General features: G+C 39.4%; 2 protein-coding genes across 2 annotated transcripts in view; one reads left to right on the top strand and one right to left on the bottom strand.

Annotated features, from left to right (window-relative positions):
• The window catches only part of CHRDL1 (chordin like 1), a 45,495-nt gene that overhangs the window by 2,270 nt on the left and 25,198 nt on the right, over nucleotides 1-18,027 (top strand). Inside the window, exons 2-4 of the mRNA XM_056359515.1 lie at nucleotides 1,507-1,658; nucleotides 3,551-3,663; nucleotides 7,653-7,746. Coding sequence (XP_056215490.1) covers nucleotides 1,562-1,658; nucleotides 3,551-3,663; nucleotides 7,653-7,746 — 304 coding nt within the window. The 5' untranslated portion in view covers nucleotides 1,507-1,561. The remainder of the gene's footprint in view (nucleotides 1-1,506; nucleotides 1,659-3,550; nucleotides 3,664-7,652; nucleotides 7,747-18,027) is intronic.
• The window catches only part of PAK3 (p21 (RAC1) activated kinase 3), a 198,821-nt gene that overhangs the window by 163,388 nt on the left and 17,406 nt on the right, over nucleotides 1-18,027 (bottom strand). The window lies entirely within an intron of this gene.

The following is an 18,027-nucleotide window of genomic DNA, read 5'->3' as shown; positions in this document are numbered from 1 at the left end:
AAAACAGTGCTATTTTTTTTGAATGTTTTCAGATGCAACTTGTATTATTTAAAGCGAGCTTAGTAGTTCAAGCTTAGTAGTATGAGAGTAGTTGCATAGATGAGATTAGTGAAGGAAGATGTCCATTTTGGTTGTGGTTTGGGAGGCTAGAGTAGAGAACCCTTAAACAGTAAAGGCAATAAAAACACTGATAAAATCAGATCACCCACCCTTTGTTACAGTATCCTAGATCTCAACAGTCTTAGAGGATGATTCTCTTTTTAAGTGCTTGTTAACTTACTGTTTAGTTAATTTCTCAAAGTGATCCACCACTTCATTTTGAATATACGTATACAAATCAGTATTTCTGCTTTGGTTATCTGTATGCTGAAACATACTCATGTACAGTTCTATTATTTACATGAAATCTGAAGAGGTGAAATTAATTTACAAAGCAGATAGTTTATTTTTCCAATACTGAATCTTTTTTTTTAAAAAAAACAACTTTTGTGAAACTAATTGTGAATCCACATCAAGGCTCTTAAAAGCAAACCCACATGTTTTCAACACTGTAAATTATAGACAACTGTATTCTGGGAAGATAATACTCCTGCAGTGAATTCTGATAAACAGTAAAGAAACAACATATTTCTCAATTTGGAATCTTAGGTTAGCTATCAAAATAAATTTTACTTTAGTCAATTACCTTCTCCCTTGTTTTTTTCATTATAAAATAATTCACCTTTTAAAAGCCAGAAAAAGATAAACAGAACGGCTCATGCAGCAAGTATGATACCATCTCTGCACTTCACAGAGAATACATTGAGCTTTGCTCCATATGCGGGATTTTGACATTACAGATCTGCAAGAATGAAGATGACATGCCATTCCCCAATTCTACTTTTGGATATCAAGGCAATGGAAGGGTTAACTCTAGAAAAATTAATTATACACAATCCCAGAACAATAGTAGTTGGGAGAGGGGTGAAGGGCTGAATTGAATAGTGATGGAAGCCTATTAGATGGAGCGAGGAAAACTGCCACTGACTACGGCGTGCCCAGCATTTTGCCCTGCGCCTGGATTTCCATCAGGCAGGGCCCATACACCAGGTATACCCATGGGTATTGTTACAATGAAGCAAACATGTTACAACTGACACCTGTATTTCCTAAGTTATAGCCAGAAGAGCTGCTCTACAAGAACATCTCCCAAACTAGTTTCTTGTGGAAGAGAACGTTAGGAATTTAGATGGCTTACTTGCCATCTCTACTTTGGAATAAAGGACTTCATTAGAAGAAACATCCAATTTTCAACTTTAATGAATGAGAATGTCATTTTTTTCGGCCCCTTTTCCGAAAATAAAATGAACTGAAGCCAAAGCTGTTTCCATGAAAAGAAGATCCGTGACATAGACAGGTTTTGGTTCTGGCAGTTTAGGATTTCTGTGTGTTGGATGAAATCATGTCAGGGAATTTAAGTATCTTAAGGATTTTAGTTTAATTAATTTAACCTTTTCTTCCCAACAGCTCAACTCAACTTTCTCTACTTCGGAGGCTCTTTCTTTTCCTTTTGTTGATAAAGATGAGAAAAAAGTGGATATTGGAGGACTTTCATTTTATCTTTTTTGGTGTGCTCTGTCTCCTTTTCATAGATGGAGGTAAACTAGAACAAGTAAAACGTAAGTAGACTTCAAACAAAGCTGTCACATTCACCCTGATTTGACGTTTTCCTTCTATTTGACAGATGTGGTTCAGAAAAGATCTTAAACCAAGAATGTCCTAAACTGGAACTGCCTTCAGAACCTTCTAACGTTCTTCCTCCTTTTAATCCTACATTTAGTAGAATCAGGTCACACCCACATTTGGGGTACATTTTCCTAAAGCAGTACAGGTTTCATTGCATCATAAAGAACTTAACACATCAATTGAGGAATCTGTTTTATTTCAAATACCCTGAATCAAGAGAGTGCTTAATTCCATTTTAGTGACCTCTGTAAACATCTGACAGATTATCTGGATTTTGTCCCATGTGTAAGACTATTGTGATGAAGTTTTAGCTAGTGTAAAGCTCATCCAAGACTGTTCTGTTGTGTTCCAAAAACAACCTCATGTGAACTGGATTAGATACACCCTTTGAGAAAATTAAGAGTCTAAACACTGTCAAAAACTTGATGAGAAGAATCAGAAAGAATACAAACAAAACAAAGGGAATATTTCTACAAAGCCTGTCATCCATGGGAGATGTTAACACATTCAGGAAGCATGGCAAGGAGGAATAACTAACCAAATAAGTCAAGGAGTTACTGATTGCTATAGCCTTGTTACTCTGGAATGCTCTCCCCACCTGTACAGGCTGGGTTTTGGCCGCCTTCTTACAAAAGACATTGTTTTCCCTTGAGAAGTAGTTAAAATTTTCAGTCTTAATATCAGCAACTTCTAAGGAAGTAGATGCAAAAAAGAAAAAAAGCAAGAGAGAGACTGAGCTCCAAAAAGGCTGCCTTCTCCACTGAACTTACAAGAACACAATGCACAGTTATCCCTGTTCAAAGAAAGCACAGTGTGAGAAATTATCTAACTCCACTTCAGCCATCTGCTTTTCCAGATCCTGCATTTCATTTGTCATGCTTTTGTGTGAAGTGAAAGCAGATCACAGTTGCTACTAATAATCCCTACCTCTTGCTACCTTCTTTTAGTCCAGTAAATGTGAAGAATGTCCCTTGCTTGGATTATCACTTAGAAGACAGGTATTTTGTTTGATAACCTGAAGTAGCATCTATAACTGAGGGTAACGAATTAAGCTGAATCTGCATGTCATTAAGATAACAGGAAGGAATTCTCTCATGGAAACACATGAGAAGTACCTTTTTATTGAAGAGATTTGAGTTTTTGATGTGAAACCATAATGTGACAGGGAGTGATGGGGCAGTAATGTCTGATAGGTAGATGGCTATCTGCAAAACTGCACCTGCAAGATTAGAAGTGCTTAACGAACAGAAAGATCTTAAAATATTTTGAATACTGATGCAAAGTCAGCACAAATTGTTCTGAAAAACTAGGACAAACATCTTTTTTATTAGGTTGTTAAAATATGGAGGTGCTGAACACACAGTATAAACATAGAGCATTTATCTTCCTTTTGCAGTCCCTTTGTTAAAAATCTCTCTGCTGTACAACCTAATATTTTCCTGAGTCAAGCCAATTGCTTTGGTTTTGCAGTGAAAATCACTTGTTTCCTATAAACCTGTCTGAGCAATCACGCCCTTTAATTTTGTTACCTAAATGGGATCTTCACCTGTGTTTTTGCAGGTGAAAGCATAAACTCACCCTGTATGAGAGCCATTTTGCCAGCTATTTCAGGAGCTGCAATTTTGGAAAGATGGAAGGCCATGCCATTTATTTTGGTTTGGGAGGTTAAAAACAACAGCACATGAAATTAAGGGCATTTCCGTTGTGTCATTCTCCAGGAAAAGAAAAATAAGTTTACAGAAAGCACTGCACACCTAAAAACACTTTGTAAGCATGGAATGGGAATGTTCATTCATAGCTCTTTCAATTCTTTACTGTTTTACAGATTCAGATACGTACTGTGTGTTTCAAGATAAGAAGTATCGTGTAGGAGAAAGATGGCATCCTTATCTAGAACCCTATGGCCTTGTTTACTGCGTTAATTGTCTTTGCTCAGAGGTAGGACTGCTGAGTTATTAATCCTACAACTTCTTCTACTTGTTTAATTGACTAGAATCCTTTGTGTTGTATCTACAATTTGACAAAGCTCAAACCTGTTTTCACTAGTAGGTCCTGATGATGCAGCAGGAAACAGAGGCAGGTGATACTAGCAGTGGGAAAACAGAGAAGGCCAGTACTGGCAAAAAAATACTTGCGTGCTGTAGACAGAACAGCTTAACTAGACAGAACCTTTGCCAACGCTGAGTATTACATCTTCAGTAACTGGACCCCACTACCTAAATATAACCTTTGCAGTTCCATCAATATAGATGATTATGCTGAACCTGAATTTGGTAGTGTTTTGGCCTAGGTACAATGCCTGTATCTTCAAAGGCATCTCCACAGTCAAAGCATCTGCTGCCCTAACGTGCTGAAGGAACAGGCTTGGATACCACCGTTTGTAAAAATCTATGAAAGAAGAAGAGATGATGAAAAACGAGAAAACGGTATGGGGAGCAGGGACAATTGGAGAGGACATGAAAGGACAGGTCCTTGGCTACCATCAGCTGATGCCTGATATGAAGACACAGCAGTCATAGATCCATGCCATATACAGCTGGGGGCGCGTGTGCAGAAAAATGAGGGCAGAATGTGTCCCTTGGAGTACTTTAAAATGACTAAACAATAAGGGATCTTAATCACTAACACATGAGACAGTCCAGATGCTGAGTCTTGTCTGCTGTATTTAATGCAGAATAAAGTTTTCTTGGCTATTCCCCCCACCTCCCTCCCCCCCTGGCAAGTGTAAAATATTGGGCCCCTGTGCAGCACTTGCACTGAGGGATCTGCTACTACAGTTCAGTGCAGAGAAGCACAAACAGTAGTCCCACAGGCTTGGCTGCATCTCAGATCTGTGCAGTAGAATGCGTATGTAAGAGAAAAAACAACGTAGCAGGAAGAAGACCTTGGTTATAGCAAGAAGGAGTTTCCACTCACTTTTGCTGATCTATAGGCAAAGTTGACAACTCCCTCAGAGTCCCTGTGTGGTAAAACACTCATTAAGTTGCTGGAAGGCTACATCTTGGGTGGGGATGAAATTAACTGGAAACCCTAGAGATCTGGATACAGATCATTGCTCAATGATTTTTAGGAAGCTGTTAAGACAGTCTGGAGGGACACGAAAGTGCCTGGTATGCTCCTCTAGAAACAGCACTGCTGTGATCCAGGCATACCCATGCACTGTGAAGCTCCAACAAATGGAGTATGTTTTATTTCTTTCCTTTGCACATGGGCATGGGAAATCAGAGTGACAGTTCAGGGGAACAAAGTTAATGAAGAAGTAAACTGCTTGTGGTAATTACCAGTACATGCAGCTCAGAAGTGGACTTTAATACCTTGTTTGCTCTGTTTTACGTTTGTTGTACCATGAGGGTGCAAAATGTAACTTGGGGTCCTCAGCTGTGAGGACGCTGAAGGATCTCTGGGATGTGACTCGTTGCCTGGAAGGAAGACTCCAGATAACAACTGCAGCATCCAGCCATTCATTTGAGCTTTATCCTTCATCCTGGCCAAAAGAAATGCCCTCAGAACACTAACCTACAGCAAAAGCTCCAGATCATCAGGAAAGTCTCAATAATTTATAATTTTAACAAAATTAAGGCTAGATAAAGCATTAGAAAACACTCCATGACATAGCACAAGCACAGACCTTAAACCAAATATTACAGCACAAAAAATGAAACTAAAGTGTGCCACAGGCAGCAAATAAGAGAGACCTAAGCATTACCCACCTGTGATTTACTGGCATAAGTCAGTTAAGCATCAGATATTTACAGAGTCTGAAGCAGCAACCTACTCCCTCATGCTGCAAAGAAAAGCAAAAAAATTCCCAGGGGTCCGCATTACCAGTGTGACCAGCATTTCTTTGCTGGCCTCCAGTGTCACGATCCATATGATGTCTGCACAAAACAAGTCATATCAGCCAGGCAACAGACCAAGATCTCTGCTCCACCTCTAACAACAGTCTGTCCATTCATCCCTCCCCAACACACACACACTTCTGATGTTTAACAAAAAGGCGAGACAAATTAACTAAACAGAGGCCAAATTATTCAGCCTGGGATAAAAAAAAAAAAACCAAAACCCAAACCACCTTCCTGTTCTTATGTGTATGTAGTATTGTCTTTTTACAACTTATAATTTACATACTTAAACCAGAATAAAACTAAACATCATTCAGTGTTCTCACCCTGTTCCCTCTTTCTTTTACAACTCTTCTCCCCCCACCAAACACAGAGTGGAGGCTGTTGATTGTTAACTGTCAGGTAAATTGGAGCACTCACAATTTGTCAGATCATTATTTTACTTTCTAAAACACAGCAGCTTTTTGCTTGTGTTCATAGTCAGATCTGCAGACTTCAGGGGCTAAAATGAATGCTCTGCACCCAGCACTGGTAACACAGCTGGGGAAGAGAGATGCAGTTACTCATTGGGTATCTGATGCAGAAATGCTAGCCATGGCCCTGACTCACAGAAGCCTACAGGAGCTTAAGTTTTACTCTAGTCAGTAGGGCTTGATCTCCCAGACATCCCTGTGAATCTAAGCATAAGATCAGTCTTACCGAGCACAAGATCAGTTAAAATAGTTCCATCCTGCTGCAAACAGTGGAGTGCTGCAGGCAGCACCGAGGAGCGAAGTAGGCCTGCAGAATTTTTATCACAGCTGATCATGCACAGAAAGTAAACATTCACCTCAGGGGATTTCGTAGGACTAACAATTAAAAAGGGAGTGAGGCCATGGAACAGGACAAGTAAGCAACATGGAGCCAGGCCAGCAGACAGCGCCAGCCTTTCTTCTACAGTAGTGCTTTACAGGCTCTCAGATGATGGTCTACAGGGCAAGGAGCTGTGCAGACCAGTGATAGTCCCTATCCCACAAAGAGTCTACAGCCTAAAATTTGCTCTTCTTCTATAAAATCAGTATATTTAATTTCAGCCATCATTGGAAACAGATGGTGATATCATTTTTAGTGTCTTTTTTCAAAGCAGATGCACAAATGTAGTTTGCGGGTAGTAATGATCTAACAGTATGATTCCAGCCTGTGGTCTGCAGGTATTTAGGAGTCAATGGATTCTTTTGAAAGAGATGGCTGTAAAGGCCTATACATATGCTGTCTAAGGAAATCTGCACCTCCACTGGAAACATTTCAGTGCTCCAGAAGGCAGATGAAAATAAAGCGAGTTTATTCCTGACACCACCGAAAACTACAGTTGTAGCATAGTATCAGTGTTCATGCTGAAAGACCTTTCTTGCTATAAACATGAGCAACTCAGAGCTAAATTAGAAGGATGAATTATAGATGGGAAATGGGAATTTGAAATGGATAGTCTTTTCTGGTTACAAACTCTGGAGAATGAAAATTCCCTATGTTTTAATTATAAATCAATCTTAGATGTGGTCAAATAGAATATTATGTTAATGACATGAATAATGAACACTATTCCCAAGGCTTGCTCATATTTCTTAGAAAAATGGCTACTTACCAACTGGTGTTTTTTGTCTACTGGGGAACCCATAAAATGAAAACAAAAGACTCTGCACAGTTTTCAGGAACAATTACAGACTCTATTGTCTCTTGCGGTCTTGAACTAACCCTCAGTAGGGGATATCTCAGAGACCTACCATTCATTATCTGTGTCTTAGTTTTGGAAATACAATTCCTAAGCATAATCTGCTCAAAAGAAAAACACAAATGAAGATTGTTGCAATCAGTTTTTAGGCACTTCCTCTGATTTTAAGGTTTGTGTGGATTTCTGCTCTGCTGTATTCTGACCTCCAGCATAAATTCAGAGGCAGTGAAAGCAGTGTGGCCTTACCATGGTGTGAGTGAAATCATAATGTTGTAAAAAGGCTTTTTTTTTTTTAATATGTAGATGTAGAGTAGAGAACACAGAAATTTGTAAGATGGCCCATTTCATTACAGTATTGTATTATGTTCCACCTGCAGAATGGAAATGTATTGTGCAGCAGAATAAGATGCCCAAGTCTACACTGTCCTTCCCCTGTGCATGTACCACAGCTGTGCTGCCCGCGATGCCCAGGTAATTTGTATTAATGACATACAGTCCTTTCTGAAATAGTTATTTAATATGCTGAGTAACAGCAAAATTAAATGTCTGTGCTGGAAAACTCCTGTGAAGTAAACATCCTTCTATATCCATTTAGGTCATGAGAGGCTTGTCCTACAGTAAGTTACAGTATCTCCTATAGTGGTGTCTTTTTAGGAAATCATAAATATAGATTCAGGAAGGGATCAGGTAAGCTACCACGTCCAATCCCCTACAATCCAGGCAGAAGGTACTAGGAATTTCACTGATGAAAATTAATGGAGTATCCACTCCCAACTCTTTCTCTAAACTCCATCACAATAAAACCTCATTTCACAAACTTCCCAGGTTTCTGCTTTTGGTGCTTTTCATAAGAGCAGACTAAAATACGTGGTTATTTGCAATGGTTCTCTGTTAACAAGCAATTCAAAATTGCTGTGGCAAATGTGTATTTGTATAGTATCACTGTACAACCAGTCTGGTAACATTTGCCTTTTACATCTCAAATCCAGGCATAGCTTCATAATTAGTAGAGACTGTTGTAAATCATAGAAGCAGTGCTGTAGAAGTTTATGACTATATAAATCCAATTGGATACTGTATAGTAAATTCCTCCAGACTGTACATTTATTATATGCTCATTATTAAGAGCCACTGTATGAAAGAGACTAAGCAGGATCTTTCACAAGGCTGTTACAACATTCCCGACATGGCCTAATGGCTGGTAGATTTGACTGGAGCTTTTCCCTAAATGTCTGTCTTAGTGGCACCCCTCATTTCCACTTATAAAAGAGTATTCATGCAGCATCATAGAAAGGGGTTGTATTTGACCTTCTCTAGAGAGTTTCATTGTCTGAGGAAAACAGCTGTTCCCTGACCAAAACCTGTGAGCAGAAGGCAGTACGCAATGGTGGAGGGACATGAGTGCACAAGCAGTTTGCTGTTCAGCTGGGGTTAGAGTGTGGTCATTGCACTTACTGGACGAATGGCAACCACCCATCAATTTTTTGTAGGATTCATCTGTCCTGACAATTACATACATCTGTCTATCAGATGTGTGTATCAATACCTGATCTAGGTATCTAGAATTCTTTCTTAATCTGTGTTGACAAAGAACCATTTCAAGTGTGTAACTCATCTGGTGCCATGATGCCACTCTTCTTGTGCCCTGGGATGAGATTCATCCCATTCAACTTTGAATCTAACACTTTGGCATCTAGTTGATGGTAGAGTTTTATCTATGAAGGTCTAAAACATAGGACAGAAAGTTTGTAAGGTAGCATGCTTTATTTGACCAAGTAGCACTGTTAGATTACTAAGCTTCAGTTGGCAAGGGAATCATCTAGATGCCCTTCACAGCTGTTGGAGACATGCTGTCCAGAGGGTGATACATCCTGTTACCCAGAATGAGAAAAATTTTTCCCTGGGGCTGCCTATCTCTCTCCACTGATTATTGAGGGAGCACAGGTAAGTAGCTTACACTAGATGCTTACTTTTTGACAGCTTAAGTTAAATCACAATCGCAGAAATTCCAGTCTCTGTAATTGGCATTTGCAGTCAGGAACTTTTTTTTTTTTTTTTTTAATATCTCTGTACAGTATTTAGTATAGAAACATAAATGCTTCTAGATGACTGATTTTGCTTCAGGTGCTCTTTGACAGTGACCTGTTTGGCTTTTTTCTGTTCATGAGGCTGTAAATGTCATGATACCTATGAAGATTTTAAAACATTCTACAATGACCTAGTAAAGAAGAGTAAGGGCCCCTGTAAACTCTCAAATCCTTCTTATCAAATGAAGTTCTTGCTATTCACAGTCTTCAGCTAGAATTTTGTACTGTCTGTTTAAACTGATAAATCCAGAAAATTATCAGAATGAACCTTTCCTGAATTGTGATCCATTATCTTCTCTTAACTGCTCCTAGAATCTATCTATAGTCTATCTGCTACATATGATGGGCCGATAAATTAAAAAATGAGATGGGCATCTCATTAAAAATGAGAGTCCCACTAAGTAACTGAATCTGTAATTCAGATAGATCTGCACCAATGTTAGGCAAAAGAGGACCAGGAATCTCCTGTGCTTTCAGGGGTTATTTGCATTCTGCTTTCTGCAGTGATTATGTGTATCATATTTGGTGCTGTATCTTCAGTGGTATTGTTTATGCCTGATCTGAATAGGAATCTCAAGCTTTCTTGCACATCTTATGCCAGCTTTCCATTCCTATGTGTCTGGCGTACAGTATCTTTTGTGCAGCATCCCATGACATGCAGGAAACTTCTCTAGTTTCTCCCTATTTTTTAATGGAACATGCTAGAGCTCTGGCCATTAGCCATCCATTTGAAATATTCTCATAAATGCTCATTATATTCTGTCACGTATGTTCCCCCTCAGTTTCTCAAGCTGCATTTCAGAAATGAGTACTACTAGTCATAGTGACTTTGGGCTCTTCCGCCTGCCTTTCTGCAGGCCTTGTAGAGTGTAACTGCCCAAATAACTGCCTCCTTATTTAATGAAGCAAAGGTAATGCCAGGAGGCAGCAACTTTCATTGGAAACTGAACTTCATAACTACCTAAGTGGAGGAGCTGTTGAAGGGATTCCTTTGAGAAAAGTTGGCACTGCTCTCCCCTTGGAATTAATGTCTCCTGCGTCCATAGTGACACTGGACTTGCTGACACAAAGAGATGCAGTGTTTGTATCCTGTCTCCCTGGCACCAGCCACCATGAATCTTAAGTAGTTGTCAGACATATGTTATGAAGCATCTTCTGCTTTTCACCAGTGGTTCAATCCTACCAGCTTCTACCATGGATTCACTGCTAACTTTCTTTTTGTTGTTTTTAAACCTATTATTTCTAGCATTGGCAAAATCCAGACCTTGTATGTCATATATAACTAAAAAGTCCTCCCTTTTGCAGCTCTGAAAAGTACTTTACTGCTTGAATCAGATTCTTATCATCACACACATGTAACCACAGATACTAGGTTCACATTCATTGGGACTTTTTTTACACATTAGTGAGACCCAAAAGGACATCACATGCTTCTGAGCTTAAACTCCTTCCTTCCACCTCAGGATGCTCCAGGCATCATCAGGGGAGAGGTGATGTATAGAGTCAGGGAGAGAATTCACCTTCATTCTCAGAGCTGGATCCGCTCTCAAGCTAGCATGGACTTCAGACCTCCTGCCTCCTGTCATGAAAATAAACTTCACGTACAAGTTCTTCAAGCATTTAACTGCAGCTATCTTTAATGACACTACTATGGACAGTGCCTTTATAAATGGAACGTTTATTGTAGCTTTTAGCATTTCTACATGGAACGATTGTGAACCAAAGCATTTAGAGTCTGGTTAAAGATCTAAAATTTTTGAGTATACTCTGGAATATGTTAATTTAAGATGGTGCAAGCTTACACCAGAAGCAAAAATGCACAATTGCATATTTAGAAAGGGTTTCCATATTCCACTTTCTGGTTTGATTTCTCAGCAGATAAGGCCACATACTGATAGATGAATTGGCCCATCTGGCTCCAGTATTTTTTAAGCTTGCTGGCCCAACTAAACACACTGACTTCCACCAACATTCATGATTAGTAACACATTTCAGTTTAAGCTCATTTGGTACTATGATTTTTCTGTATCAAATTCAAAATGCTTTTCTGATGTACTTTTTGTTGCCCTATAGATACTGAAATAACAACAAAATGCCAGGTGGCACCTATATATATAGCTGGACTAAATACAAAGATGGACCAGATCAGGTATCTCACAATAGTGGTCTGAGAACATCACTTAAAATTAAATGAGGCTATGTCTGCATGGCAGACTGCAGCATGACTTGGTAATACATGTATCTCTGAACTAGCTGTTTTAGATCCTGGAAGCAGCCTAGTTAGGACAGTATAGAGCTCACTGCACTGCAAAACTTGCTTAAGAAGCAGGAAAAATGCACCTGCAATGAGCTCCATGCTACTTTCTCTCAGTTCCTTCCAGTAACTGAGCTAGTCCAGGTAACACTGCACTCTGTAGTGTGGAAATTCTTAGACTCCAAGGTGCTGAGTATGTACAACACCTGTTGACCTGATATACATCATATATGTAAACACAGAAGCATGTGTATTATACAGTGTATCCTGCACTGAATTACAACCAAAATCTTCAACCTGAGCTGTTGGAATGATTTTCTGCTGCAGAATGCACATACAATAAACTACTTGGTGAAGAGGTTTCACCCAGCTCACACACCAGAGCTCCCAGGCTCTCAGTTCCAGTCTTCTCACCATTCCACTCAGAAGAACGCAGCCTATTTCACAAATATTTGTTGGATGGAGGAAACATATTGTGCCCAACTCTTCTATTCTCTATGCAATTTTTGTGCTACCACCTACCCTTCTTAGATCACTAAGTGAGAAACTCATGGCCCAGATCTCACTGAAGTTACAATTTTTAATTGTCTTAAGTAGATGGATTAGTAGAGCCTGAGTAGGAAAGAGAAAAAAACATACAAATATGGTAATATTAAGAGATGTTCAGATGGCCTTTTACTGAGCAGACACCATTTTCCATGCTGTTACTAAAAGAACAGTTGTTACCTCCCATATAAAAAGTATCTCTGATGAGTGATGCTACACCTTTGAAATCAGCCAGAAACACTCCACATCCTGAATTCCAGACTGAAAACAGGCTATTACAGCAACACTCTCGATAAAGAATTTGTACAAGTATTGTGGCAAAGGGCATATAAGTTGTGCCTGAACCAATACACATGGTTCAAACACCTAAGTATTTCATAAGAGTTTGGAGATGGATCCAGACTTCACGTATCACTTGCAAAACTTTAGAACTCTCCACTGTCCAAAAGATCAGCTCTCTGCCATACCATGAAAGTTCTTCAAGGTTCTTAAACCTGACAAGTTGCAAATACAGAAACGCTCAGTGTGTTAATCTGTCCCTCTATTGTCTAAGTCTCCAGGCAGCAGAATTTCTTCTGGAACTGTGCTGCCAAAACATCCGCTTTCCATCTAACCCCATAAGGATTTCAGACCACTGGTCATGCAGTAGTATAAACAATCTCTGAGCTTGTGATTTCCTTTCTCTTATATAATGGTGAAAGGATTAAGGAAGAAGGCCACGGGGAGATTTGCATGAGAAGAATGATATTTAGATAGTATTTCTTTCATGATTCTTACTGAAATTTGAATTTGACAGTAATAAATATCATAGCTACTGAAAGTTGATACATGCTGGTTTTGAGACAATAATAAAAAAAGGCATCTTACAAAGATGCTTCCTAAAGGCCTAGATGTAGTCTGTGAGATGAAAACAACAGAGCAGTAACAGCTGTCATTTTATGGAAGACTTGATAAATTATGGTGAAATCTTACAAAATCCATCACTTGTGGAAAACAACAACAGCCTGTAAGCAATTTCAATACTGAAGTCCTCTGTGTGCAGCTGATGGGAGCTTGACACATGAAGGGCCCACTGATTAGCATGGATTAAGGAACGGTAGAGGACAATCTTAAACCATTGATTGAGACTGGTTAAATGTTGGCAGAAATGTTCAGATGAAAAAAAATCTAAGGCTACACAAGCATCAGTAAAGTTAGGTATTGGAAATACATTATGATAACTGGGGTTCCCTTCACACACCTCTTTTGTCACCATCAATAGTTAGCACTGGAGGACTTCAAACATCTGATCTATATGTCACCTACAAGGTCTAATCCATCAGTGACAGCACAGTGTACCACAGGTACAACTGAAAGTCTTTGAAAGTGTCTTCCTACAAAGCACAGTGGTAAAAAAAAATAAGGAAAAAGAAAACTCAGTATGCAGAAAGAGATATTACTTTGGGAGTATGAGAGTGGGGAAACTTCACAAATAATCAATATTAACAAATGAACTGCGAAGCATTAGAAGTCCTGCTGGTTTTATTCTTTGCTCATACAACATTATCCACTTTTCTGGAAGCAGCTGAATTGTCTGAGAGATAACAGAAAAAGCTAGGCTCCTGAAAATCTTGACCATTTGAAACCATTATCTATGCTTGCCTGAACTGTTAATCCAAAGAATAAAATCTCTATATTCTGTAACTGATGCATGGTATATAACAAGTTCATAACCGCCTTAGTAATGAGTCCTACAAGGACTGTCTTCCTGACACCAAGGAACAGATAGCTGGCACTTAAATAACAGTGCATTGACAGAAATAATGAGTTTGGAGCTATAGTCACATCTCAGATTTAAGAAAAACTGGCCATATTCTCAGCATGCTGCCCACTTTGCCACACGTCTGACATAAGCCTCAGTCCATGGAAGAAATTCTGCATACTTCGCTCCCCTTCAATGTTCAGCCGCGCCTTCCTTTGTTACTTTACCTCAGCTTCTGCATCTCTTGAGACCTTTAAACCATGCTGCTGCACTGCCTGTAGGCCCAGTAGCTATGCTTTCACTGATCACCTCTGCACTTTTCAGATAATGAAAAAGAAATTAAAAATAACTTGTGACCTAAACTGTCAGCAGTCACAGTACAGGAGACTGCGGAATTGGTATGCCAACATACACAGCAGCTGATAGTTATAACTGGAGAACTACATACTATTATCTATTGATAAGAGCAAATTTCAAAATTTCCAGTCTGCATTTGGTGCCTGTGGAGGTACCATAGAATTACAGAGCTGTACTTTTTTGTGGTTACTCCACATATACAAACAAGGTGGATATTCATATCTGGAATATGAAAAATGCACAGAACGTTACACAGCACCAGAGATTAATAAGATTCTTTGGGGTTTGTATAGTCCCAACAATGGGTAGCTGTCAGAAGTAAATTTGATTTGGAAATACAATTATATAGGCATTCTTAGGACACGTCTAATTTTTTCCTATTGATGTGTGCTCAGATAATTCAGTTTGTTTTGTGATTTTCTTTTGTTATTGGCTTCATAAGGAATGTTTGCCATCACAGCCAGATTGAGGTTATCACTTGTTTCCATTCTGCTTTTTTGAGTATAAAAATTCAAACAATCTATCTGTACATTGGTATCCAAAATGCACTGAAAAATATGTATCTTCCCACATGGATGACAGAATTAGAACTTCCATTCTTTGGGCTGACAAGATAGGATAGGATAGGCTGCTCAGAAGTTTTCCAAGATAACTTCCAAGAGCTTCAAAGATGCTTCAGAGAGGATTCAAAATTCTGCAAAGCTTCACTCAATTTGTTTCCTTGGCTGGGAGAGTGATTGGTAGATTCATATAATAGTTCAACCTTGGAGCAGGAATTAAAATGGAGCAACCTAGAAAGTGTTTTATGACTTCTTCAGAGTTTTGCTGGGCAATTTTTTATGCCACTATAAAAGAAAACACAGGAAATTAAGCTGCAGAAAATATATTAAAATAATGTGAAGAGCTTGACTCTAGCCCTAGAAAGCTAAAAAACAACCAACAGTCTTTTGAATGTTTAAACTGAAACTACATCTTTGCCTTGAATCTGTATGAAAGTTCATACTCTCTAGATAAGGTGCTACTAGTTCCTTCAAGCAATGAGTTTCATACACTTTCTACTGGCTGACCATATTAAAGGCTAGCTGTTGCGATTAACTCTGAATTACCTTGGAGTTTTTAGAGCTTAACCTGGTCCTTGAAGTTATTTTAATGTAAAGCATTTTGTGGCTTAATATCTTTGACACCTGCACCTCCGAGAGGCACATATGGATTTTGTTTAGAGCTTGTGTTTGCAGTTTTTGGATAGTGCACAACTTTTCAGTCCAAATTTATTGTCAGCCTCAGCCACTGCTTTAAAAACATCATTGCACCATTTTTGTTGTTTTTTAAAGGGACATTCACACATCATCTATGTTTCTTTAAATCATAGATTTATAATAAGTTGGATTGTGATGCATGACTGAGGGAAAAGGCTAAATGCAGATGGACTGAGGGTTGATCCATAGTCTACTGTAGTCAATCAACAGATTTCTATTAGCTTTGATAGTTTTTGGACTCAGCCTTCTACAAACAGATGCAGTTACTGACTGTGGTATAGCCCCCTCTCTAGAAATGCTGAGGAGTATGGTAGAAATATGAGACAGAAGATGAAAGAGGCAAGTGCCTTTACACTGTGCCACACAGAGTAGGTGTTTGGGCCAGCTTCCAAATCTATTTAGTTCAATGGACTTCAGATCAGACCTTGAAGTGACACATTCATGTAGAGTGGAAACAAAAGTAGAGGGAAGAAATTAAGCAAAGGAATTTTTAATAGGAAAGAAATCCATTTGCTCTCTTATGCTGTGCTATAATCCCCCAAGGACCTCCAGCCACAAAGGTTATTTAAAATAATACTAGGTGATCCCTAGAAGATAACCTTGCACTGAAACAGTGTAATAGGTTTTCTCTGTCTGAGGTTTCTGTATTCTCATGAGATGATGAATCAGGATTTAGTTCTGGTGGTGAAGTAGCTCTAGAATATTGGTATTTTACCCTTCTTGACATGATAGGGAAAAAAACATCTACCCTTTCAGCAGCCGGTGGTTTTGACCTTGCAAGAGCCAGTTTGCAACAGCAGTTTGTCCCACCACGTGCTGCTGGCACTCAGGGCTCAGTTTAGTTATTGGGACCTGAAACTGCACTGGGAGCAGGTCAGGAATATGCAGTGACTGAGGCGAAGGCACTGACAGGTTTCCTGCCTTTCTGAGGCAAATGCATGCAAGAGGCCTCCACAGACACTGAGGAAAGTTTGGTAAATTTCTGGAAAAAACAGAGCATGTTTTTTCCAGAAACACACAATGACACCTGTGTTCCACAATGTCCCTTGCTGCCTATAATACAGAGATTCTCTATTCTCTGTCTTCTCTGTTTTCTTTACCCCCTCTGCATTTGGCCCCTCTCATCAAGTAGCCCCAGCATAGCACACTCATGCTAAGGTGGCCAAAATATGATCACAGAACATCTTCTGCACTGAAGGCCTTTTTGGGGAAGTGAACCATAGTGGCAGAATGAGGAAATCCAGATTCCCAGCTATATGCTTCTTTGCATTGGCCCTTCTGATACAAATGGATCAGAACGTAAGCATTAATTGGATCTCTGGGTACAAACCAGGCCTACTGCTGCCACTGTACCTTAGTTTCACTGGAGCTGCAGAATAATAGGCAAGTGCTCTGTGTCATATAAAAGCATCGCTATTTGTGCATGAAATGCACTGCATACACACAGAAGAATATCATATGTGATCTTCTTCCCATATAAACATGAGGATCATTTTTTAAAAAATATTTTTAAAAATACAGTTTGGTATGAACACATGGCATCAGGGTTAGTTCAGTCAACAGAGTTGCTCCAGATTTATTCAATGTAACTATGACCAAAATCTTGCTGTCACTCTCCTAGCAAGATGCATGATCTCTCTCTGCAGGATGCTTCGCTTACCTCTTGAAGTCTTAGGCTGCTGTGTTTTGAATTTGTAAGGAACAGATTATCAACACGTATTTATTCCTCCATTCCAAGTATGTGTCTCATACTGAAAAGCTATTTCTTATATATAATAACCATATTCTATTGGCTTATGTGTAGTAGAGGGAGGAGCCTAACACAGAGGATTTCTGAACACAGGCTTTATCTTTTACTTGGAATGTTACTAGCACTTAGAATTTACCAGTACTGGGAAGGGCTTTGGCTGAACCCCTTGGAACACAGACACCAAGGCAGCAGGGATCAAACCACTCATTACCACATCTTCAGAGCTCTGATTCCTTAGGTGAAAGGAGGCTAGTTCAGATATTGTTAATCAGAGCAGCTCCAGGACTGCTCACATCTATACATGCTTATCTAGCTGTCAAATGGCTGTTCCAGCAACAGGAAGAGGCACATACCATATTAATGCTGGAGAGAGGAGTTTAGCCCAGGTCCCCTCACAAAGCTAATTTCAAAGTGATTAGATTTTCCCACTTTGTGTTTCTCTCCTGTACATCAGGGTGACAGAAGATTCAAACATGTTCCAACTGGCTGTGCAGTCAAAAGTAACTGTAAGAGTAAACTGCAGTCACTCACTTGCATTGGTAGCATGCCAGACTGAAGTCTGTATCTCGCAGTCGGTAGGAGCTGCAAAGGAGCTTCAGATTCTCCAATATTGTACACGTCTTTGGTGTCACAGAAAGACAAGTACCGTGTGTTAGTAGGCAGCAAACATGCACAGCTAGAAAGGAGAGTCCAAACCTGCTGCCATCCCAAATGATACTAATACATCACTTGCTGTTGTTTTCCCCATGTACCAATGACAC

This window comes from Falco biarmicus, chromosome 14 (genome assembly GCF_023638135.1).
Source record: "Falco biarmicus isolate bFalBia1 chromosome 14, bFalBia1.pri, whole genome shotgun sequence".
NCBI classification, from domain to species: Eukaryota; Metazoa; Chordata; class Aves; order Falconiformes; family Falconidae; genus Falco; species Falco biarmicus.
Note: the sequence above shows the minus strand (reverse complement) of the source record. Positions and strands in the feature narration are given on the sequence as shown.